The following is a 23,969-nucleotide window of genomic DNA, read 5'->3' on the forward strand; positions in this document are numbered from 1 at the left end:
ATATTTGGCGTGCCGTCCGAGTAGAGGGCTCCGGGCTCGGTATTTGGCCCGAACCCAGAGTACTCCTGGCTGTGAAAGGAACAAGCCGAGAGTGAGGTGTCGGGGTGGTGGAGGAAAAAACTGTCAAGGAATGTAGGTGAGTCGACTGAATGCCTTTATATGCTTCCTCTCATGCTGATGGGATAGTCATGATGATTGTAGATGACAAGTTAATTGAATTTGATTATTTGAACATGCTCCTCCCGAACTTTGTTTAGTGAAACATCATTTGTGTTTAGTATAAAATTTGTGTAGGCCTATAGGCAAATAACAAAAACAAAAAAGCTCACATAAAAAAAAAACTTCTCATGCCAGTTTTGCCTTCGGTCAGCATGTAGACTGGATTTGCTGAATCTAGGAGAAACAAACAGGTATAAGGGAGCTCATGAATAAGGCAAACTTGTTTTTGAGTAATTTGCTTCCCTCAGTCTCTTTGGGAATAGCAGTATTGATGTTATAATGTCCACTATAGTGTCAAGGATGTCACACGACAGGCCAAACATTTCCTGCTGGCTTTCCCTGCGTCTGAGAAGTTCTAGTTCATCTCCATCTCCTGGGCAGCTGATGATTTAAGAGGAACAGAATCAAAGCCATCTGACGTTCTCTGTAAAAGAAAATAATTTTATTAAGAAAATGTCTATATCTGTCTGGTAAAACTATTAAATATTATTGTAACATTAGAAAATGTATATTGTCATCAAGAATATCTATAGAGTGTGTGGTACATAGAAAAATGAAGTCTGTCTTGTGACCTCCTCACCTCTCTGGAATATGACTTGATCTTGGTGAAGAACGATTTTTTTGAGAGATAGATGAGGTCATCCTCTGCATCTTCTCCCTCCATGATGGCACAGCTATCTGCAGCTGGAAGTTCACACTCCTTATCTCCTGCCGTCATCATTAGCTTAGAGTACTTATACTGCAGCCTAAAGAGAGGGCATGAATACTCTTATACAGCTTATTCATGTGGATAGATCATGAATTCCTGATCAAAACCTAAAATTCTAGACACACTGGGTTTCAATATATATATATATATATATATATATATATATATATATATATATATATATATTAAAAGCTTTTACTTGGAATAACTACACAAATTTTATTATATTTTAATTATATTATAATACATATCTTCCTTAAGTTGGCATTACTAAAATAAAAGCTAGGCTTTATTTTATTTTAAAGTCGGCATAAAACTGAAGTTGCAAAATTATTTTCTTCCCGATTGTGATATACAGTTGTCATCAAAATTATTCATCCCCCACTGCAAAATCAGGTTTATAGGCAAAATTTACAGACGTTCAGCTGTTTGCAATGAACAAATCAAACAAAAGAAATTGAAATCACTCAACACAACAAAAGTTTCAAGTGATGTCCCCAAATTCAACTGAAAATGTAACTTTTAATGGCTTCCTCAGTTTCAAAATTATTCAACCCCTTCATGGCAAGCATCTTTAGTACTTAGTAGAACACCCTTTTGCTGTTATGACCGGATGAAAACGAGATGTATAACCAGACACCAGCTTCTGGCAGCGTTTCTGAGGAATCTTAGTGAACTATGCTTCCAGCGGTGTCTCTAGGAACATTTTTTGTATCCTGTTCCTTGTTTCTGAAGGGCGATGATATCTTCTCTTAACTTTTTGGACCATTCTTTTGACTTAGCCATATTTCTAACATGCAGTTAAACGTGACACTCAACAAACCTAGCCAGTTCAGCTATTTCATGTGTTCTAGCACAAGCTCACCTGGTGCAACTAATGAAGCCCTTGATTAGTTGCATCAGGTGGGCTTGAGACAACACCTGTTTTGCAGATGTGTGCTGTTGTGAAGGATTCTATTCGGGGGTTGAATAATTTTGAGACTGCAGAAGTCATTAAAAGTTGCATTTTCAGTTGATCTGTGGAAACCACTTGAAACATTTGTTGTGTTGAGCTATTCCAATTACTTTTGCTTGATTTGTTTTTTTTTTGCCAATTTTGCCAATAAACCTGATTTGTAATGGGGGTTGAATAATTTTGATTACAACTGTATATCCAAGTGAAATGGCTTCTCAAACAAGAAAAAAATTGAGGGCATGACTTGATTGGATGGTTAGATTATTGTGGTAAGTAAACATGTCATTATAGAAGACATAGGCCTGGTTTCACAGACAGGGCTTCGATTAAGCCAGGATTTGGCCTTTTATAAACTTGCCTTAGAAAAAACATTACTGGTGTGCATCTTGAGACAAAACAATGGCAGTGACATATCTTAAGATATGTCAGTGCAAGTTGCTTTCAATTAAAACAGCTCAACATGCATTTTTGTCTGTGAAACCGAGAGATGATGTTGCAAGAGGGAAGGGAATTCCCTCTTGCACTAATACGCTGCTTAGTTTTCCACTTTCTGTTATTGGACGTTAAAGTAACAGTTTTTGTTATAATTTTTAGACAATATTTCTTTGCATCCCTAAATAGATGTGTTTTACACCATGTTTATTTGCATATCTGCAAGACTTTATCAAATGCATCAGTTTTCTGAAAGATAATAAACTACATATCACGTTCAGTAATGGACTCTCACTTGCGTGTCCTTTTCCAGAAGTAGCAGATAAGTGTAATGAGCAATACGGCAGCCACAGTTCCAATGGAGACGCCAAATTTCAGCCAGAAGTCCAGTGTCACACAGGCACTAATCTGCTGAGACGGCAGCGACACCCCGCCTGTGCACCTCAGAGGTTGCTGCCACACATAGGTAGTCCTCTGAGAAACACAAACACATTTTAGCTACATTAAGTCAAAATATACAGGATTGTCCTACAACAGGGGTTCCCAATTCCAGTCCCTGTGCCTCTCCGCTCAGAACAGTTTTTATGGGTGCGTCTAAATCTGCTCCCTAGTTCAGTAGTCATCGCACTGACCAGGTGTCGCCATTTTAAGTGCAGTCTCAATCGCAAAATCCTTCCAGTAACCTGAAACGTTCGCTCCCTAAAAAAAATACCACAATGCACTGTGAGATCTTCTCAGTTCTCGCGCATGTGTCGTGGCGCTCTCGTGAACTCACGTCAGAGGCCCACACGGAAGAAAACGAATAGTTGAATGAAGTCGTTATTTCTGCACACAAAAAGTATTCTCGTCACTTGATAAACGTAAGGTTGAGCCACTGTAGTCACATGGACTATTTTAAAGACGTCTTTACTAACTTTCTGGACCGTCAAGATGAAATTACCTAGAAGCCTATGGAGGAGTGAGACAGCTCTCAGATTTAATCAAAAATATCTTAATTTGTGTTTCGAAGATGAACGAAAGCCTTACGGGGTTGGAACAACATGAGGGTGAGTAATTACTGACCGAATTTTCATTTTTGGGTGAACTAACCCTTAAATATGTCGTTTTATCTTATTTAACCCGTCATCATGATAGTTGACTTGTAATTGTCGCATCTCACGCAATTTACACCCGTGACACCTGCTTTTGATTAGGATCTTAAGATGACAAAATACCCTTTTAAGTCCACTTCGCAGCGCACTTACAGTTGAATGTAACCCACCCCTCAACTGAGCATGTCAGATAAGAGAGACATACAAAATGTACAGAACAGGGAGGCGTGAGGACTGGAATTGAGAACCCCTGTTCTACAATAAATGGTCCATTTCAGAGTGGGGGAAATTCTTTTTTTAATTCAGTTACTGTATCAGGATCAGTGTTGGGGGTAACTCATTACAAGTAACTTGAGTTACGTAATCAGATTACTTTTTCAAGTAACTAGTAAAGTAACGCATTACTTTTAAAATTTACAACAAAATATCTGAGTTACTTTTTCTAATAAGTAACGCAAGTTACTTTGTTTTCCCCTTTATTGACTGACTGCTTTTCTGTCCTAATGTTGAGACAAATCGAAGTGCAGAGGCGTTGTGTGTAAACATGATGGTTATTATAGTTCTAGATTAAACGTAAGCGTGGATTTACTCATCTTTGCAAACCTCCAATACCTAAATATGTTAAAGAAAACAAATTTTTATGCATTTAATCTTTATTGACCAAAGTACTTGCTTCTGACCTCCGATTTTTCAGTTAAACCATAAGCAAAAACGACTATAGATTTATTTATATGTTTTTATTGGTAAAGTAAGTGTTAAATTTGTTTCTCCTGCATCCTCTTCTTCTATTACCCAGAACAGCAGCAGCTGAAAGGTTTGTTTGAGCGATGCCCTCTACTGAACACTACTGTACTCTACTGTACAGGAGTAAATCTGCATTTCCTTCAGTCTGAGGCTTATTATTTCACTTTTGGTGTGAAAGGGTCTTTACATTCGCCCAAAAATATATCTTTTTTGGTATAAAAAAAAACAAGCCCAGCCCAGGTGGAAAAAAAGTAAGGCAAAAGTAACGTAACACATTACTTTTCTAAAAAAGTAACTAAGTAACGCAATAAGTTACTTTTTAAGGGAGTAACGCAATATTGTAACGCATTACTTTTCAAAGTAACTTTCCCCAACACTGATCAGGATGTAAGTTGACATGTACCTGAATTCCTTGGATACAAGCACTCACGATCTCCTTATAGTTTCTCTCAGAGCAGAGAGGACAGGCATGCTGGGAACGCCACAGGAAATGGAAGGAGCAGCCGTCACAGGTGCCCTCTGAGCACTTACTACACCAAAGACAGAAACAAAGCAAGCAATAAAGAGTGATATTCCTCCATCCTCTGTTGTGTCCGCGTTGGATTACATACACAAAGCTTGTTAAAGTTCAGTCCAAACTCATACAATATTCACACTTTCAAATCAAATGCCTTTATTGGTCTTCATTTTTTTATTTGAACAGCCCCAAACAAATTCTAATAAAAAAATTGCAAACATTGCTTGTTTGCAAGGCTGCACAATTTAGTCAAAATTTTCATTATGATGATGAGTATTATTATTGCTAAATAAAAATAGTATTCAAATAATTAAGACTATTATTATTATAACATTTCCAGTAAAATAAAAATAAAATAAATTATTTTTATTTACAGTACAACTGTAAAAATACAATATGTTTTATATTTTTGGCTGTCTTAATTTCTTAATCTTCAAACTTTTAACATTGTTTAGAGTAGAGGTGAGGATCTATGTGCAGCAATCTTTATTATAACCATAGTAAAAGAAATGGACAGAGCGATCTCATTGGAACTCAGTTGAGACAGTTGAAGCCCACTTTTAGCGATTTTTGAGAACTTCCGTTCCTGACGCGCAGACTCAGACCGACTCAAACTAAGCTTGATGACGTGAGCAACCTGTCTGACAGACGTGAATCTTCTAGTAGCTGTGCGTGAAAATTGCCAACGTTAATCTTGCAGAGACGGGGAACTTGAGCAAAGAGTCCTTTATCGTGAGTGAGCAGGAGTAAGTATTCTGTTGCTTTTATGGACTCATTATCTATGGGCTTCTCTCTTGACGGGACGTCCCCCCGATTGGCTGCGAGCTTCTCCTCCTGTCTGTACGGTAATTTCTGTACAGCGCGACAGAGAGTCGAGTGGTTATGACGCAATCGTTAGCCTATTTTTACTAAAACTGTTTCTACGGGGCCATAATGTAACATAGAAGGTAATGGAGCCATTTATACATTGTCGTGTTTCTTTAGAAATAAATAATGTACAAATGGAGTCTTTAAACGCCTCAGATGTAAAGTTATTCGCTGTCAAAGTGACGCCAAAATGAATGGTAGTCAATGGAAATGCTAACGCAAGTGAAGTTCTGCTACAAGATGGCGGCACCCGGCCGGCTTCAACTTCCGGTCGATGGATTACCCCCTTGGATTATAACTAAACAAACAAGAAGACGATGAAGAGAACAAGAATAATCCACCATGTAAACTAAAAAGTGACAGCTTTGTAAAATAATCTAAGGAGTATTATACACAGGATAGTGAAGAACTAAACTAGAACATAATCGGTAACTACAGAAAGAAATGAAAATCATATCAGAGACCATGACAACAAAGAAAACATGTACTAAACACAGAAAGTAAGAACACAGTGACAGGAGCACAGGAGTGAAATGAAAATCAAAATAAAAGTCCCTTGAACAAAAATTAGATGTGACACCATCAAGCTTTTATTTTAGCAGAAAACCACAGGGAGCTTAAAGCTTAAAGGATTAGTTCACTTTTAAAAAAACTTTTGCTGATAATTTACTCACCCCCATGTCATCCAAGATGTCCATGTCTTTCTTTCTTCAGTCGAAAAGAAATTAAGGTTTTTGATGAAAACATTCGAGGATTTTTCTCCATAGAATGGACTTCCATGGGAACCAGACGGTTCAAGGTCCAAAAGACAGTTTCAGTGCAGCTTCAAAGGGCTTTAAACGACACCAGACGATGAATAAGGGTCTTATCTAGCGAAACGATCGGTCATTTCAAAAATAAATAGAAAAGTTGAAGTTTAAAAAGCACAAATGATACACGTTCGTGACTCTCCTGTTCGAACTCGTTCATCAAAATGAACAAATCTTTTTTCGAGTCATTTCGTTCATTCAACTAACGAAATGAACGAAATGACTCGAAAAAAGATTCATTCATTTTGATGAACGAGTTCGAACAGGAGAGTCACGAACGTGTATCATTTGTGCTTTTTAAACTTCAACTTTTCTATTTATTTTTGAAATGACCGATCGTTTCGCTAGATAAGACCCTTATTCGTCGTCTGGTGTCGTTTAAAGCCCTTTGAAGCTGCACTGAAACTGTCTTTTGGACCTTGAACCGTCTGGTTCCCATGGAAGTCCATTATATGGAGAAAAATCCTCGAATGTTTTCATCAAAAACCTTAATTTCTTTTCGACTGAAGAAAGAAAGACATGGACATCTTGGATGACATGGGGGTGAGTAAATTATCAGCAAAAGTTTTTTTTAAAAGTGAACTACTCCTTTAAAGCTTCTCTTTTGTTGACAACAGCCGGTTTAAAAAATGCTTCTCATTACAAGTTTTAGAAGATGGTTGCCGCATATTGCATTCCCAAATGTACGTAATAAGCAAGCCAAACTCAGAACACATTCAGAGATGAGTTCATGTGGAGCAGCATTTACTGCGAACCAAGACGCTCAGAGGCACTAAAAACACTGGATTATGAGCTGCTCATGTGTATACAAGAACACAGTGGCACACTTCCCTCTGAAACACGCAGCATATATATTTATGTAATTAAATTGCAGCCTTTGCGATTTGATAATCACACTAAACCATAATCACGATTTCGGTTTTATATTGATCAAACGTGAAAAGTAAAAGTAAACATTTTCATTTTGTACCTTGGTAAGGAAACATGGTCTTTCAGTGTCACAGTGGGATCACATCGAAGCCTAATGGAGGTTGATCTTCCATTTTTACATGCTTGCGTAGTTTCTCTGGATCTGTTGACACCATTAATGAGAAGAACATAACATTACAGATCAATCTGAAGAAAACACAATACTGTGTTTACTGTGAACACAATAAAAGCATTAGAATAAAGAGAGTACATATCACTGAAAGCAAGTACTCACCTGTAGTAGAATATGACATCCGGCAGCTCTGATTCAACAGGAAAGTTGCCGTCCAATGATGAGATGTCATCAAATTTGTGGTCAGTGCTCACTCCTGTGTATGAAACATTTAGCATCTGATGAATCCCTATGCCCAGCTGGGATGGGTTTATTTGATGGCGATGTCAAAGTAGCGGTAGTAGCACTCACCAATTAAAGTGTCTCCAATACTGAAGGGCTGAGAGGACACAACGCTCTGACCCCTGATCTCAGAAGGCACTACAGTGAACTGACAGATGTAGCCTTTTACAACCCTCTTGCTTTCAGTGACATTCTCCATACAGGATGCAAGAACCCTGTTCTAGATAAGAGACAGACACACTTTATTGTGCGATTCTGAGCTTTGACTACTCAGACTTCACAGTTTAAAACTTCCTCTGGTCTAATTTATTCTCTTACTTCTGTTCCACACAGTGCCACACTGAAATGGTGGTTATATTGCAGCCCTTTACTGGTGAAGCGTGGGCTGCTCTGGAAGCCTGTGGCGTTTGCCAGCGGAGAGAAATCATAATGCAAGGTCTCTCCTTTATGATGCAGTGCCAATGTACAGTCACTCATGCACGCAGAACGGCCCTGTGGACAAAGAAAACAAACGTATGTAATAAGAACTGGATGGATATATAAAATATGTGGAAAGTGCACAAACTGCAAATATCATCGTAAGGAAAGTTAATAAAAATATGCATATATAATAATAAAATATAATAATTACATTGAATTATTATTAAAGAATAAACAATTAATTATGCTATATTATTTTTATAATAATTTTGAAGAATTTGTATTAATTATTTCACTTTAGTAAGTATGCATGAGTGATAGAGTAACAACAATTTATTTATCTATACAAAAGTAGTTCACCTTTTAAAACTTTTAAGACCATGTGGTCTTTTCCATTCTGTGTGAGCAGCCCCTGTTCTTTCAGCTCACTGTAGTTTTAAAGCCCTCTAATGTTTGTATCTGGCATTCATAGCCAGCTGATGAACAGTACCTGTTCCGGCCAGTAGGCGGGACTGTTGTCAGTCAACAGGCGTCAGTAAACCATTATTGATTCAAAAAGCTAAATGAGTTAATAAAAACTGTTCAAAAATACTGAGAACTTAAGTCTAGGATCTGTGGTTAATAAACTGCACAGCTTACAATGGAACCTTGTAAATTCATAGTTTTGGGGAAATTAAAAAATATATTGCAATAAATTAAGGGTATTGAAGGCATTGATCGATGTAGAATAGGCAATCGTACATATCAATTGTTATAAATAATTATTATTTAGGTGGCGCTATCAAGAATGGTCAGTCAAATAAAACTCAATCAAATAAATACATAGTGAATTAATTTTATACAAAATGGTTTCAACAGCGGATTGTTATGGGTCAAGGTGCATTGAAAACATTATATTCCCATCATCCACAATACAAAAATGGACAGATTACTTATCAAAATATTACTCCACTTTGATGCACTGTATTAAGTTCAAGGTTATTTTATTTACTATATCAATTTACAATTTACTTTTGGATAGTGGTGGTTAGGATATAAAAGACTTAAACCACCCAATAATATTCATCATAACCGCTTAATATACTGTGTGTGTGTGTGTGTGTGTGTGTGTGTGTGTATGAAGCTGTTCTCTGCGGGTACTTGAGCACTGAACGGCCGCTGACGGCCTGGAGTTCAATCTCCGAAAACTTCTCAACAAATTGTAAAATAGGCATTATGTTTATATATACATATTTGAGGTCTAAATAACTACATTCTCACCTAAAAAACTCTTAAAACTACATTCCGTGACACAACAACAGTAGTATTTGTAAAAAATATGGTGGATTTGCTCGACTGCCATGACAGTTGCCGTAAGCCTAGTGATACAAACGGTGAAACGGTTATTGTGTCGATACTGGCGTAATATCGCACGACTGGAAAAGGCTTTCAGCCAATCAGATTCGAGAACTGTTGTATATATACGTAAACACACACATATGGGGTGTGACGAGACGCTTATCTCACGAGACGAGACTAGACACGAGATTGGGTTCACGAGAACGAGACGAGACGAGATTTTTGCACAATTTTTCAGAAATCCTCAATGACAAAATTCATGGCTGGAAAAATAGTATGCAGGTGCATTTTTCAATGTTTTAACTAATAATCTTCTAATGCATGTCATTTCAGGTCTACTTTATGAGTATGAATTATCAAATGCATTGAAAGAAAACAATATTCAAGCACTGTAAAAGGTTTTTATTGACTGGCTTTTCTCCTGTATAATTTCACATTAGTCTCTTCAGACCTTACTGTACATTTAAGAGCTTTCAGAACTTCTGATTGAGGCTGTGTGTGACCTCCTAACTGAACTCCTTTTAACACACATTTAACAGAGAAATAAAAACCGTATAAATAACAAAAATAAATAACTGTTTTCTCTTAGTCTTATTAAGTGCAAACAATAAGTGCGAGTGCAACCATAATCAAAGTTAGCACACAGACTCTTTATAATTGTTGTGAAATTGCGGTTTTATTTTGCACCGGCAGTTATAGGGTTAATGCGGTGAGTTCGGAAAAGGCCGAGAGAAACGAGGCTGTTTGTCTCTACAGTTGTTCTTGCGTTCCGATTATAAGTTCAGAAACGGAGCCTCCCTTGTCTGTTGTCCTTTGTACGTTACAGTGCTCTCTCAATATTCGCAGTGCCAACAGAGACCAGAGCCGCAAATAAACAGTCCAGAGATGGGTATTGGGAGACGGATTATTGTATGTATGCAGCCTAATTTGTGCGCAATGCACATCAGGGAGCTTGTGTTTTACTTTCACTTACAAATTCGTGACCGCGCGTATAGGGAGCAGCGGTGCTGAGCGCGCATTCTAAATGATAAGACATTTACCAGACGTTTTAGTCTGTTGCGCAACGAATCCTCCGTCATCGTCATGCGATCAGTGAACTGTGATTCGTGCTGCACTGATTGCAACGGCAACTCGCGCTGGATGAGCAGAGCAGACTTTTGCATTAGTTTATAATGGTTTTTATTTTTTTATAAAAACAACAAAACGATAGTTTAGGCGAATGTGAGTGTAGCGGTGGAATATTAATGGGGATATCGCGAGACAGCTTTTTCACTCGACGAGAAATCTCGTCATATTTAGTCTCGCGAGATCTCGTGGCACGAGATCTCGTCACACCCCTAATATATATATATATATATATATATATACCATAAGTGGTGTTAATAATTTGGAGAGTGCTTACTTCATTACTGTAAGTATTGGGTCCACAAGGTATGCAGGCTTCCTTTCCGACGGGTTGCTCGGGCCTGATGATGGTATTTGAGGGACAGCTTTTACACACTCCAGTGCCGTTCAGCATGTAGTGTCCTGGAGGGCAGGGAACGCAGGCAGAGTCAGAGTCAGCCAGAGCCAGAGCACACTGTCGACATTCTGAAGCCACACCCCCAATCACATTAGTGAGGTGAACTGAGTAGATCTTAGCCAGGTCAGAGCTGTATTCATTTTTCTGTAACACAGACACACAGTCAGATTATCAAAGGCTTTTAGAGTCTAAAAAGTCTGATACTTAACAGTAAAAAAAGTAACAACAAAACAGGAAGTGAAAGATGTCGGTTTAATCTCACCATGCTGAAGGCGGCAGTGCGCTGAAAACCCCAGGTGAAGCTAACAGTGTTGTTGCTTTTAATAAGATAAGAGTAGGACTGCTTTCCTATAGTGCCTGACCAACTCTCCACAATCATATTATTCCTTTCATTCTGCCCCTGAGGAGAGATGTAGACAAATTTTAGACAGATAAGGCAAAAATATTATAATGATTATATTATACGTTATAACTTAAAAGTTTGGGGTCAAAACATTTATTTTTAAATAAATTCATAGTTTTATTCAGCAAAGGAAAGGATGCATTAAACGAAACAAAAGCGAAAGTAAAGACATTTATAATGTCTGTTTCAAAGAAATGCTATTCTTTGAACTTCTATTCAGTTTCCACAAAAATATATATTTTTTTAATTATTGGTAATAATGAACAAATTATTCTTAAGTACCAAATCAGCATGTTGTTTCTGCTGAAAATTCATCACAGGACCAAAAGACATTTTAAAATAAGAAAGCTTTTACATTGTAATAGTATTTCACAATATTACTGTTTATACTGTTTTTTTTTTTTAAAACATTTTGAAAATCCTACTGACCCTACTGAAAATAAAAATAATAAAAGGTTGTTCAAGATGTAATTGTAAATTTCACATATATTATAATATAAAACATGGTCAAACTCACTGCCATGAAATACAGTTTACAATCAGCTGTACACTTCGTTTCAAACACAAATGTTATTCTGGAAAGCGCGACTCTCTCTTTGTCTTCACTCAGGGAATGAGGCTGGCTGGAAAAAGGAAAGACCAAAATGACATATATAGGGTAAATTATTAACCCAGGTTTTATGTCTCTGGTTTTAGTAATGCTGATGCTTCATTTAACATATTGAGATCATTAATAAGATGCAGTTGCTGTTTGTTAACATATGAGAGCAGTGTGTGCTCACCTGTATCCAGGAACTGTGAGCGTCAGCAGCATGTAATCAGAGTCCTGATCGCTTGGTGTGGTGTAGATGTACTCACCCGCAACCTCCCAGCCTGATACAACAAAACCCCTTTACATCAACAACTATGGCAAAACAAAACAAAAAATGTCTAAAAAAAACTATATCCCCCAATCAGTGGCTCTCTCAAAATGTACCTGTGCTCCTCTCAGTGCTGCTGTATTCTGAGCTGAAGACTGAACTCCTCATGTTGCCGGGCATCTTGTTCCACCATTTATACTCAAAACCCACAACTGGTTCCGTTCCAGCGGGACACTCAGAACATTCTGAACACATGTGACACAGTTGGTGATTTCTAATACTGAATTCTGTTATTGATGCACTGAAATAATACACAAAAGCACACATTTAATGTGATTTACAAATGTAGTGTTGTCATCTAGAGATATAACACTGATGCATATCCTGTCACAGGTTAGTTTAATGTTTGTTTTTCTCTGTCCTGTTGGCTGTGTCTCTCTACCTGTCCCATTTGAATAGAAGCCATTTGGGCAGGGTTCACAGATGGAGGTGTTGCTGAAGAAGAATCCTGGATTGCATGGAGTACAGGCCACCATCTCCCCTGAGGCCGGGAGCTGCACTGCCTCCTCCACACTCTCACTGCAGATCTTGGGCTCAATCCACTTATACATCAGCTGCGTCTAAATACACACACGCACAAAAAAAACAGTCAGTTGTCAGATGGAGATGATTTAATGTATAAAAGGACATTTAGGGTGTGTTCACGCTTGCTAGTTTTGATTAGATTAAAACAAAATTTGGTGTGATTGTTCTGTTAGTGTGAACGCTGCCATCTGAACCCTGCTGCGCAAGGGTACTCTTATGCGGTTTGAATGAAATGTGAACGCAACACAGACCAAATACATCTAAACAAATCAAAAACAGGACATCACAAAATGCAACCCTAAAAAGACAGAACGCTTAAGCTTATCTGTTTGTTCTCATCATGTTGCCCATTACATTTCAGTACAGGTGTTGGGACTGCCGTCTCCTTGCAGCAGATCTTCGAATTCCAGGCGCTGTTTTGACTCTTTTACACATTTTATAGGTCTGTCTATCTAAAAATACCATGTACGCATACAACGAGTGCATTTAGCCTAGCACACAGCATTGTTTTGGATGTTTGGTATATAGGCCTACACCATAAAAGCATTTTTTTTTTTTTTTATCTTTAGGTTCGGTTAAATAAACGAAGGAGGACTAAATGTATAATTTTCTAGACTGTACCAAAAAAAAAAAAAAAAAAAGAGATCTGACCTACAAGTGTGATTGAACAGCCTAAATGAATAAAATAAAATACATAAAATATATATATATATATATTTTATTTTTTTTAAACCATGGTATACCTGACCACTGGAGTCACATGGTGTGTGAGTATAGAAGTAATCAGTCGTCTTGCAGGGCGGTCGCTGTAGACAGGTTCCAGAACCAATCCCTGGAGTAACACACACAGGAGAGAGGAAAACGCCAGTGGCGTTAGGAAAAACCGGAAAAACACACGCACACACACTCGTTTAGATAAAGTGATAAAACACAGTAGGCAAATCCAATAGCGTACAAGCACAGGGGCGTCCAGGTCATTTACATTAACATTTACTTGCATGTGGTTACATTTAAATGTTTCATCACATCTATGCAGATGTAACGGCCAAAACTCTTCACAAGGCATTTGTAGGGTGACCACCAGTCATTAAAAAAACATTTGATTAAATGCTTTGTAAAAAAGAGAAAAGCAATTTTTTTCTAGAATATGAAAGATATACAGTAGGCTATTTTAAATAGCCTACTGTATATCTTTCATATTGTTAGTTTAAACTTAAAAGCATAGGTTTAAAGGGGCTATATTTAGAATTTAGAAACCCTTGTGAGTTGTTAGCGATATCGGTGGCCAGGCGTTAAGTGAGTGAACTGCAGGCAAGAACTTATTGCTCGTGCTCACACAGCCTCGCACTCGTGCAAACATTACGCAAGAGATGAGACTGACTGCGAAATTCTTTTTCGTTCTTTGCTTAGAAGTAAAATATTGGAAATACCGTTGCAGCGAACATCCCGACGCCATCCACGCTGCTGAGAGCGACGTTTAGATGAATATGCAAATATGTGCTGCTCGTTTTCCTCTCAATAACAAAATAAACCCAAAAAAAATGACAGGGGTGAGAAAGCGGCAGTTTAGAAAGTATCTGGTCATAGCGATTTGGATATTTGCACCAGCTCTGCGATTCACGGGCATCATGTCGACAGATGAGGTAATTAAAACAACACTTTTATGATAGTTGAGAACGGAAGAGAGTAGCTGGAGCACGCGTAACCTTGACATCCTTTGGATTTTTCCTGTGAAACCAGTCTACAGGCTAGGCAGTCAGGAAATGTGGTAATGTCGTGTTTTTTCCTTCTTTTCAGTTTTGTTACAAGCTGTTCACACATTTGCAATACAAACATCCATTAATACATTAAAATGATTACATATAGCCCCTTTAACAACTAAATAATTAACAATTAAGCCCTTTTAATATAGCTAACATTTTATAAATGATCAAATACAGGCTGACAAGCCTCAGGATCATTACAAATATACTGTAAATATTCCACTAACACAAAACATCCTCATACACATCTAAATACAAATGGAAAACAAAACTATGAGCAGAGATGAAGATGGAATGAGATGGAGCACAAACAACAGCAGCTGCTGACCCTGGTGGCCGACCTGAATTAACATTCATGGTCATTTTGCTTTAAAAATGCGGAGACACACCTGAATATTTGTCTGCCTCACAGGGTTGACACGCAGTGGCTCCCTTATTGGAGTATGAATTAGCAGCGCATGGGATGCAGCGGGCAGCCCCTGGTTTATCACTATAGGTACCAGGCTTACAGTGAAAACACTCAGATGTATACGAGACCCCTGAGAAGAAAAAGGGTCAATTGTTATTTTATTTTATTTTATTTATTTTTCATGCATTTATAAAGTATTCCCAACATGCCATCTTTATTTGAAGTAGTACACAAATAATTGTGATGGATAAATACCTAAGATGCTAATGTTCTTCAGCAGAACCGGTTTGGCAGTGTTGGCAGCCAAAGTGAAACCCGTTGTTCTCCAGTACAAGACATTGTTACCACTACTCAGCTCTACCTGGTTAGACAGCAAAAAGAAAAGGTTTTGAGGCCTGGGACTTCCACATATTCTCTCAAAGATACACACATACTTACATAATGATGATCCCAATCACTTTCGGATATCTTCATCCAGCGACGTTGAGAGTCTGTAGACTGACACTGGTCATTCTGAACCTGTTAACACACTTATGTTGTCATATCCCATATCATGCATAACAACATTATCAGGGTATATACCACCAGAAACACGTTTGGTTATTATAAAACTCAGTTTATTACCTTTATATTGTCTACTATGTTATTTAAATAATATAAATATGCAATTTAACTGACCATAATGTCTTTAAAGTGGTGTATTCTATGTTTACTTACATAAAACTCAAAAAAGATGTGGCTGTCTGGATAGAAGTACTGGAAGGACACAGATCCAGGCTTCTTCAAACTCACAGCATAGGAAAGAGTTGAAGTGCATTCATCTGTGTTAGAGGCAACATAGTCACCTTTCGGGATCCATGTTGAGCTATACAAATGCAAGAGACACATGCAATGGGTTCCCATAAAAGCAAATTTCCACAAATGTCTGTTCTTCAATTTAATCTAAATTCAAATAACTCAAGGTCCTGACTCGTCAAGCACTTTTACATTTACTATTAAACATTATGTGCATGCAATTACAGTTAAGTGAATGTTGAAGTGTTCAACCATCCACTTGATCTTGAATTTTGAGCAGATTTTCCAGTAGTTCCCATTTTACATACATATGAGTCACTCACTTGGAGCAATTTGTGTAAGTGTCTCCAAAGTTAATACTGATGCCATGGCTGATAAAGCCAGTGGGCAAACTGTCCCACTCATCGAAGGCAACACCCGTCCCAAGAGAATAGGTCCCTGCAACGCATTTCTGACACTCTTGAGTCCTCATGTCCAGAAATTCGCCTTCATTACAGGTAAACGCTGACAACAGAGAAAAAACCCCAACACAATTAAAGTATCTTAATGGCTTTCTAGATTCGAAAACTCTACAACTTGTAACATAGCATGTTATAGACAGTATCATTAATCATTTGTGTCTAGTTAGTGTCTGTGTGTGTGTGTAGCCTGATAAATCCTACATTATGGGGACAAAATGTCATTTTCCATGTGTGAAAGTTTATAAATCGTACTATGTGATGTTTTTTGAAAATGTAAAAATGCAGAAAGTTTTCTGTGATGGGTAGGTTTAGGGGTAGGGGTTAGTGTAAGGGGATAGAATATACAGTTTGTACAGTATAAAAATCATGTCTGTGGAAAGTCCCGGTAAAACATGAAAACAAAATGTGTGTGTGTGTGTGTGTGTGTGTGTGTGTGTGTGTGTGTGTGTGTGTTGTAGGTACTCACTGCATTGGGTGCCTTTGACTGGATCAGGTAGGCCAGTGCATGTCTCTGGCTTGTTGGGTATCGCCACTCTCCATCGAGAGCCCAAAACGTCACAGTCTGTGTACTCAAAATGGTAATCAGACTGCAAAATAATGAAACATACAATAACAACTGAATTAAAATGTCTTTCTGTGTCATTGAGTTTTGAAAATAGGACCATGGAAAAAAATTGACACAATATTTTGCAAGGTTAATACATTTGTTGGCACACTTGGACAACCGTAGAGATGTCAACCACATCAACCTTAGTCAGTAATGACTGAAGTAATTGTCCAGTCATCCAGTTACTATCAGGAAAAATAAACTAATAAAACTATAAAGAGGCCGATGCAGAGTTTTTTAGAAAGCCATTACTCTACAAATATTTAAATAAAATGTGGACATGAAATGTTGATTTCAGTTCGAATTATTAAAAAAAGCACCTGTATATTACGCTTCATTTAAGAAAAACAAAACAAAAAAAAAACAGTCCATTACAATGTGCAAAACAATCAACCTAGCCAGAAAAATGCAACATTATTATATATAGCATTCTCCAAAGTCTGTCTCTAGTATACTTTTAGGTCATTTTCAGTACAATTATAGCTAAGATGCTAAACCTTTTACTTTGTGCTTCACAGACATAATACAAATTTGTTGTCACTGTGGAAACCAACCCTCTGATGTTGTAGTTACTAACGTCTTGTGATTAATATGCCTCTGGATTATCTCCTTTTAAAACACTGTGTCGGATCAATATTTGCACTGTAGGCGGATCCACCCACTATGATCAGCTTCAAGGATGTCTTCGTATCCTTGTCTAAACAAACAGTCTTTAACAGGTTGCCTATTATTTACTCACCATTGTGCGAAGAGGGAGAAGCAGATTAAATAAAATCTTGAGTAAATAAACATTTTGTTTATATATTTATCCTATTTTGACTTAACATAATAATCTACTAAGAGATACTTAAATGCTTAAAGGTGCGGTTTAAATGCAACCAATGGTTTGTACATGTTGACAGCTAACTCCCTCAAAGAACCGGCAGCTGGAAAGAATCATGAACCTAAATTAACCTGAATGGCTCCTGAGGTAACAGCAGACACTTCACAGAGCAAATCAGAATAACCCATGTGGAATGAAACAAGATTAATTGTTAACAAAACCTTAACATGACAAGTGGTAGCTGTTCCTATATGTGCTTTGTGTTAGTTCAGCTACGTTATGTCCAGTGAGGAGAAAGAAAGAAAGAAAGAAAGAAAGAAAGAAAGAAAGAAAGAAAGAAAGAAAGAAAGAAAGAAAGAAAGAAAGAAAGAAAGAAAGAAAGAAAGAAAGAAAGGTTGTTCTGAACAAGCAGTCCACATCATAATCTCCACATCCATATAAATGATGAAACCAAAAAACCAAGGCAACAGAACGGAGTGACATTTGTTTCTATGGTGTCTTGTAGGAGTCAGATTACCTGATTAATCTCTTACTCCCACATAAAACATTTGCTGTCTGTGTTGTTGTTGTTTTTCACAAGGTCATTGGCAAGGTCTATTTTCAATTATATTTGCAATTATAATAATAAAATTAGACAATAATGTTATTTCTGTGCAAGCACAAACACACATATATATATATATATATATATATATATATATATATATATATATATATATATATATATATATATATATATATATATATATAAATATACACTCACCGGCCACTTTATTAGGTACCCCATGCTAGTAACGGGTTGGACCCCCTTTTGCCTTCAGAACTGCCTCAATTCTTCGTGGCATAGATTCAACAAGGTGCTGGAAGCATTCCTCAGGGAGTTTGGTCCATATTGACATGATGGCATCACACAGTTGCCGCAGATTTGTCGGCTGCACATCCATGATGCGAATCTCCCGTTCCACCACATCCCAAAGATGCTCTATTGGGTTGAGATCTGGTGACTGTGGAGGCCATTTTAGTACAGTGAACTCATTGTCATGTTCAAGAAACCAATTTGAAATGATTAGAGCTTTGTGACATGGTGGAAGTAGCCATCAGAGGATGGGTACATGGTGGCCATAAAGGGATGGACATGGTCAGAAACAATGCTCAGGTAGGCCGTGGCATTTAAACGATGCCCAATTGGCACTAAGGGGCCTAAAGTGTGCCAGGAAAACATCCCCCACACCATTACACCACCACCACCAGCCTGCACAGTGGTAACAAGGCATGATGGTTCCATGTTCTCATTCTGTTTACGCCAAATTCTGACTCTAACATCTGAATGTCTCAACAGAAATCGAGACTCATCAGACCAGGCAACATTTTTCCAGTCTTCAACTGTTCAATTTTGGTGAGCTCTTGCAAATTGTAGCCTCTTTTTCCTATTTGTAGTGGAGATGAGTGGTACCCGGTGGAGTCTTCTGCTGTTGTAGCCCATCCGCCTCAAGGTTGTGCGTGTTGTGGCTTCACAAATGCTTTGCTGCATACCTCGGTTGTAACGAGTGGTTATTTCAGTCACTGTTGCCCTTCTATCAGCTCGAACCAGTCTGGCCATTCTCCTCTGACCTCTGGCATCAACAAGGCATTTCCGCCCACAGAACTGCCGCTCACTGGATGTTTTTTCTTTTTCGGACCATTCTCTGTAAACCCTAGAGATGGTTGTGCGTGAAAATCCCAGTAGATTAGCAGTTTCTGAAATACTCAGACCAGCCCTTCTGGCACCAACAATCATGCCACGTTCAAAGTCACTCAAATCACCTTTCTTCCCCATACTGATGCTCGGTTTGAACTGCAGGAGATTGTCTTGACCATGTCTACATGCCTAAATGCACTGAGTTGCCGCCATGTGATTGGCTGCTTAGAAATTAAGTGTTAACGAGCAGTTGGACAGGTGTACCTAATAAAGTGGCCGGTGAGTGTATATATATATATATATAAACAGCATTTATTGATAAAATGTGCATAGGCTTATGCCGAGGACTTAACGACTAGCTGAAACATTCTAAGACTGAACTGAACACACTTACAGACTGTTTCCAATGACTGGAACAAATTTTAAACGCAGACTGTGAACACTGACTGAACGCGACTCTGCGTGTTTGGCCATGATCAGTCGTAAGTACCAAATTACATTCATAATCGGCCTTACAGTTGTTAAGTGTGTCCCCGGCTTTAGGCTTGGTGGACTAGATCTGCTATGCTGCTTCTGCTGCATAAGTTAGGGTACAGATGAAAAATGCACATGAATACAGTGAATAGAATCAAACTGCTGTAAGGAAAACCACCTAGCAGATCTAGGCAGGTGTTGCAGGGGAAGGTGGAGGGCTAAGAAAAATCCCTTTGTGTGCTGCAATGAGTTGATCCAATTTGGGACTGAAATAAATATGTTAGGTAAAAAGAGTGGTTGACCAAAATGATTGGCTTTAAGTTAACCAATCAGCTGCTCGGAAGAGTTTCATGACTGAACTATACTATATATGCAAAAGCCTGTAAGTCCATCTAACGTTTTTCTTTAATATTAACATTTTGGTAACACTTTACAATAAGGTTCATTAGTTAGCTACATTAGTTAACATTAACTAAGAATGAACAATACTTCTTGAGCATTTGTTAATCTTTGTTAATGTTAATTTCAACATTTCATAATACTTTATTAAAATCTTGTTAATATGAGTTAATGCACTGTGAACTAATATGAACAAACAATGAACAGCTGAATTTGTATTAACTAACGTTAACAAAGATTAACAAAAACAGTAACAAATGTATTGCTCATGGTTAGTTCATGCTAGTTAATACATTAACTAATGTTTAATAAATGAACCTTATTGTAAAGTGTTACCAACATTTTTATCAGGCTCCTATGTATAGGTTTCTACATAAGTTTACCGAAATTTCTGAATAAGCTGAGGCTGGGATTTAGTGAGTTTGAAGTGAAAGTATTTTACGAACGTATACTATGTGCGGAGTGCATTCACTCAATATTATTATCTCATTTTTGTCAAAGGTGGCTTTTATAGGCTTTTGAATCGGAGGTCTTCATATATATATATATATATATATATATATATATATACACACATACTAATATATACTAATATATAGGCCTATATATATATATATATATATATATATATATATATATAATTAACAAAATAATTAAGAGATTGAAAGTTAGACAGGTATATCAATGCAGGTACTGTATACCAACAGCAATACTGCCATTTGTCAACTGACCCTGCAGCAGATGTCCATTTCACACAGCTCTCTAAGGCAACAGACAAGCTTATCTGGACATGATAAGGTAAATGTGTGACGCGACCCATTTCCATATGCTCACTCTTATTCAAACATGATTATTTTCTTGAGAAAACCGAGGACAGAGAGCGGAAACATAAAGGTGGACTGCAACAACAACAAAAAATGTCTTTAAAATTCAACATATATCCTGATCAGAAAGGTAACATGCATAAATGCTATGTCAGTTTTCTCCCATTTGTTCCTGAATGTTTTCATGGTTTCTTATTTGTAAAGTGACATAATGTGAAACACAAGCTTCACTGCGTGATGATGTGTGTACAAGATGATTCTTGGCACGTGAGCAAAACAGGTGCCTTTCAATTTCTGATCTGGGAAGAAACTATGTTGAGTGTATTTCTATTTATGGACCTAACAGTTTATTTATATAGAAAGTACTGGCCTAGTCCTCCAGTCCTGTATGATAATGTTTGGTGTTTATAATGATCAATATTCCATCAGCAACAGCTCACAAATGTGTTATTCTGTCAATGTGAGTTCAGCCAGTACAGTCTGTCAGTCAATAAGTAGGTAATGATGTAGATGTAGTTCTAGCAGCTGTCAGAAATAAACAGCAAACTAATAATAAATATATAGGACAAAACACATAAAATTGCGTTTAAAAAAAAAGACTATTGTAACGTTGCAATCTTAGACAATCTGTTAATGCACAATAAAGAAGTATCTTACCTCTTTGCAGCTGGGTAATTCCGCTGTCTCCGTTAAAAGTAGGAAGGGGAGCAAAAATATGACACGAACGCTTTGCGTTCCAGCAGTGAAAAGCACGTGGCTTAAAAACATAGCTGTTTCCAAAAGATATGTTCCCTTCAGGCAAGGCGTGTGACAAAACATACGTGCTGTTAATATTGCTGCGCTTTTATCCCGACACTGTTTGCACATATAAGCGTGTAACGCGCTCAGCTCTCCTATTGGTCAGTCGCCCTGGGATGGAGTCCCAACTGCAAACGTGTCCGTAGGCTATATCTAAATAGATGAATATTCGTTAAGACTCAACAACAACAACGACAAAAGAACACAGTCTTATTAGTCCATGTGTTTATAACGAGCAAAGAGTCAATGGCATAAGATTACTCTTTTGATCTTCAAATGGGAAACACATCGGGACACTTTTTGCCATTGAGATGACTTGGAAAAGTGTCCCAATCAACCTGAATTCACCCTACGTAGAAAATTTGGGGGAAACTGAACAGCAAGGTTTTTTTTTTTTTTTTGCTGTTGTAAAAAAACAACAACGGGGTCAACACTCAGTTAATCAACTGTTAATATAAAATTTCACACCCAAAAATGTGCTTGTCTGTAATGTAAGCATATAATTTATTTACGCCTCGCGCGCGCTGTGTGTGGTGGTGCAACAGAAACAAAGCTCAGTTGGTTTCTAGGCAACGGTGGGAGGGACAACAAAGTTGCCAGTAAAAAAAAATCCCAAAACCCATCGAGCTGTTACATTCCATAAAACTCATCTGGATACTGTGGGAATAGCTATGCCACAAGAACGAGATCCGTTTCCATTCCCGCGATATGAAAACGACTATACATACACAGGGAATAAGGCAATTCAGGTAATTACAAATATGAACTTCAAACTTTAAAACTTACCCCGTATCAGTTACAGATATAGGCTAACTTATACACTTTTATTTACATTTGTCACCTTCTCACTTATTATCTCGTTAATCAGAAATTGCCATATGACAAACCAACCCATCTCGCACAAAATGATGAACCCTGGAGGAGACTCCACAACACGACAACACAGGCCAGTTCTCATCGAAATGTCTTTCATTATGATGATACAGTAAGTTTATTTAACCTCGAAATAAATTAACGTACTATAACTAAAGTAAATGAGCGCAAATATGTTCTGGTTCAAAGCAACTGTGTTTTTGAAATGCAAAAACTTTGTTACAAGGCACCAAACGACAGTCTGGACATTCATCTAAAATCGACCTACGACCATCATCTAGGATTATTTCAAAACAAAAGTCAAACAATGACGCAAAAGGAAACTCTTACATTGGATAATGCGTAAGGCTCCCCTCTCTCTATATTATACACATACAGTAGTCAACATTTGAAGTGGATCAAAACCTTTCATCAAAGTTATCCATGAATTTAGAAAAATACCCGTTCTTGTCTTAGAACAACTTTGATTAACTTTTTTGATCCACTTCAAATGTTGACTCCTGTATAATACATACACACATGCGTGATTCCTGTATGGGAAAAATAAAATGGACACTTTTTTTAAAAGAAATGTTTTATTGCCACTTTAAAACAAAAGTAATCATTAATTTCGTTTGAAGGCTTAGCAAGTCTGAATCTCTCAGCCATGCTTTTTATTTTACACAGGACACTGAAAAACAGAGAATCAGAAGAGAAGACCGACAACAAAGGAATAAAAGTGTGGGTCGACACCCAGAAGGCTTCTATATACAGTATTAAAGGGTCCATAGGTGAGAATTAATATTTAAACCATAAGAAATTGATTATATTGTGAAAAAAGAAACGTCATTTACTCAGTTTTTTTTTTATAGAGTCTCATCACACCGCTTCTACAAACCGAGGTTACTCACGTAAGCACGATGGCGGCTTTTATTCTACGTAGCGCAACACAAATACGACCTAAACAAGTAAAGATGACCACCTGTATTTCCAGTTGGTTAAGTAATGAACCGCCACATACATGTACCAAGGCTCGAAAAATAAAAGAAATGAAGACATGCTGGTGTGGTCTCTTCTTAAAATGGATACAATACGTTAGCGTGCAGCTCCGTGAGGCTCACTGATTGTTATTGAGAGATCAGAATCGCCATTATACTCAGTGACCAAACAGGGCGTATTGGAATCAGATCCAGCACCCTGCTTGCTCTAGTATATCTGATCGAATCATCATTTCTTACCACAGTTTCAACTGTGGATGCCCTCAGTGAAAAAGCCTCACGATCATCGCTAC

General features: G+C 37.6%; 2 protein-coding genes across 2 annotated transcripts; one reads left to right on the forward strand and one right to left on the reverse strand.

The window, feature by feature from the left end:
- Positions 1-65: 65 nt before the first annotated feature.
- Positions 66-21,882, reverse strand: elapor1 (endosome-lysosome associated apoptosis and autophagy regulator 1). Its single transcript, XM_056261019.1, has 22 exons — positions 21,686-21,882; positions 16,690-16,810; positions 16,086-16,266; positions 15,685-15,832; positions 15,406-15,486; positions 15,223-15,328; positions 14,948-15,097; positions 13,539-13,627; positions 12,653-12,830; positions 12,327-12,455; positions 12,133-12,223; positions 11,868-11,973; positions 11,210-11,347; positions 10,828-11,091; positions 7,986-8,159; positions 7,737-7,887; positions 7,548-7,641; positions 7,314-7,415; positions 4,554-4,680; positions 2,611-2,789; positions 800-965; positions 66-643 (listed from the first exon to the last, which is right to left on the reverse strand). The coding sequence occupies exons 1-22, from the start codon at positions 21,845-21,847 to the stop codon at positions 575-577; spliced, it is 3,006 nt and encodes a 1,001-aa protein (XP_056116994.1). The 5' UTR covers positions 21,848-21,882; the 3' UTR covers positions 66-574.
- A 553-nt stretch (positions 21,883-22,435) lies between these two features.
- Positions 22,436-23,638, forward strand: cfap276 (cilia and flagella associated protein 276). The gene is made up of 5 exons (XM_056261021.1): positions 22,436-22,575; positions 22,695-22,811; positions 22,926-23,041; positions 23,366-23,469; positions 23,551-23,638. Exons 1-5 carry the CDS (start codon positions 22,498-22,500, stop codon positions 23,619-23,621), a joined length of 486 nt encoding a protein of 161 aa, XP_056116996.1. The 5' UTR covers positions 22,436-22,497; the 3' UTR covers positions 23,622-23,638.
- The last annotated feature ends 331 nt before the right edge of the window (positions 23,639-23,969 follow it).

This window comes from Rhinichthys klamathensis, unplaced genomic scaffold (assembly GCF_029890125.1).
Source record: "Rhinichthys klamathensis goyatoka isolate OS25496 unplaced genomic scaffold, OSU_Roscu_1.1 h1tg000180l_1, whole genome shotgun sequence".
Classification (NCBI taxonomy): domain Eukaryota; kingdom Metazoa; phylum Chordata; class Actinopteri; order Cypriniformes; family Leuciscidae; genus Rhinichthys; species Rhinichthys klamathensis.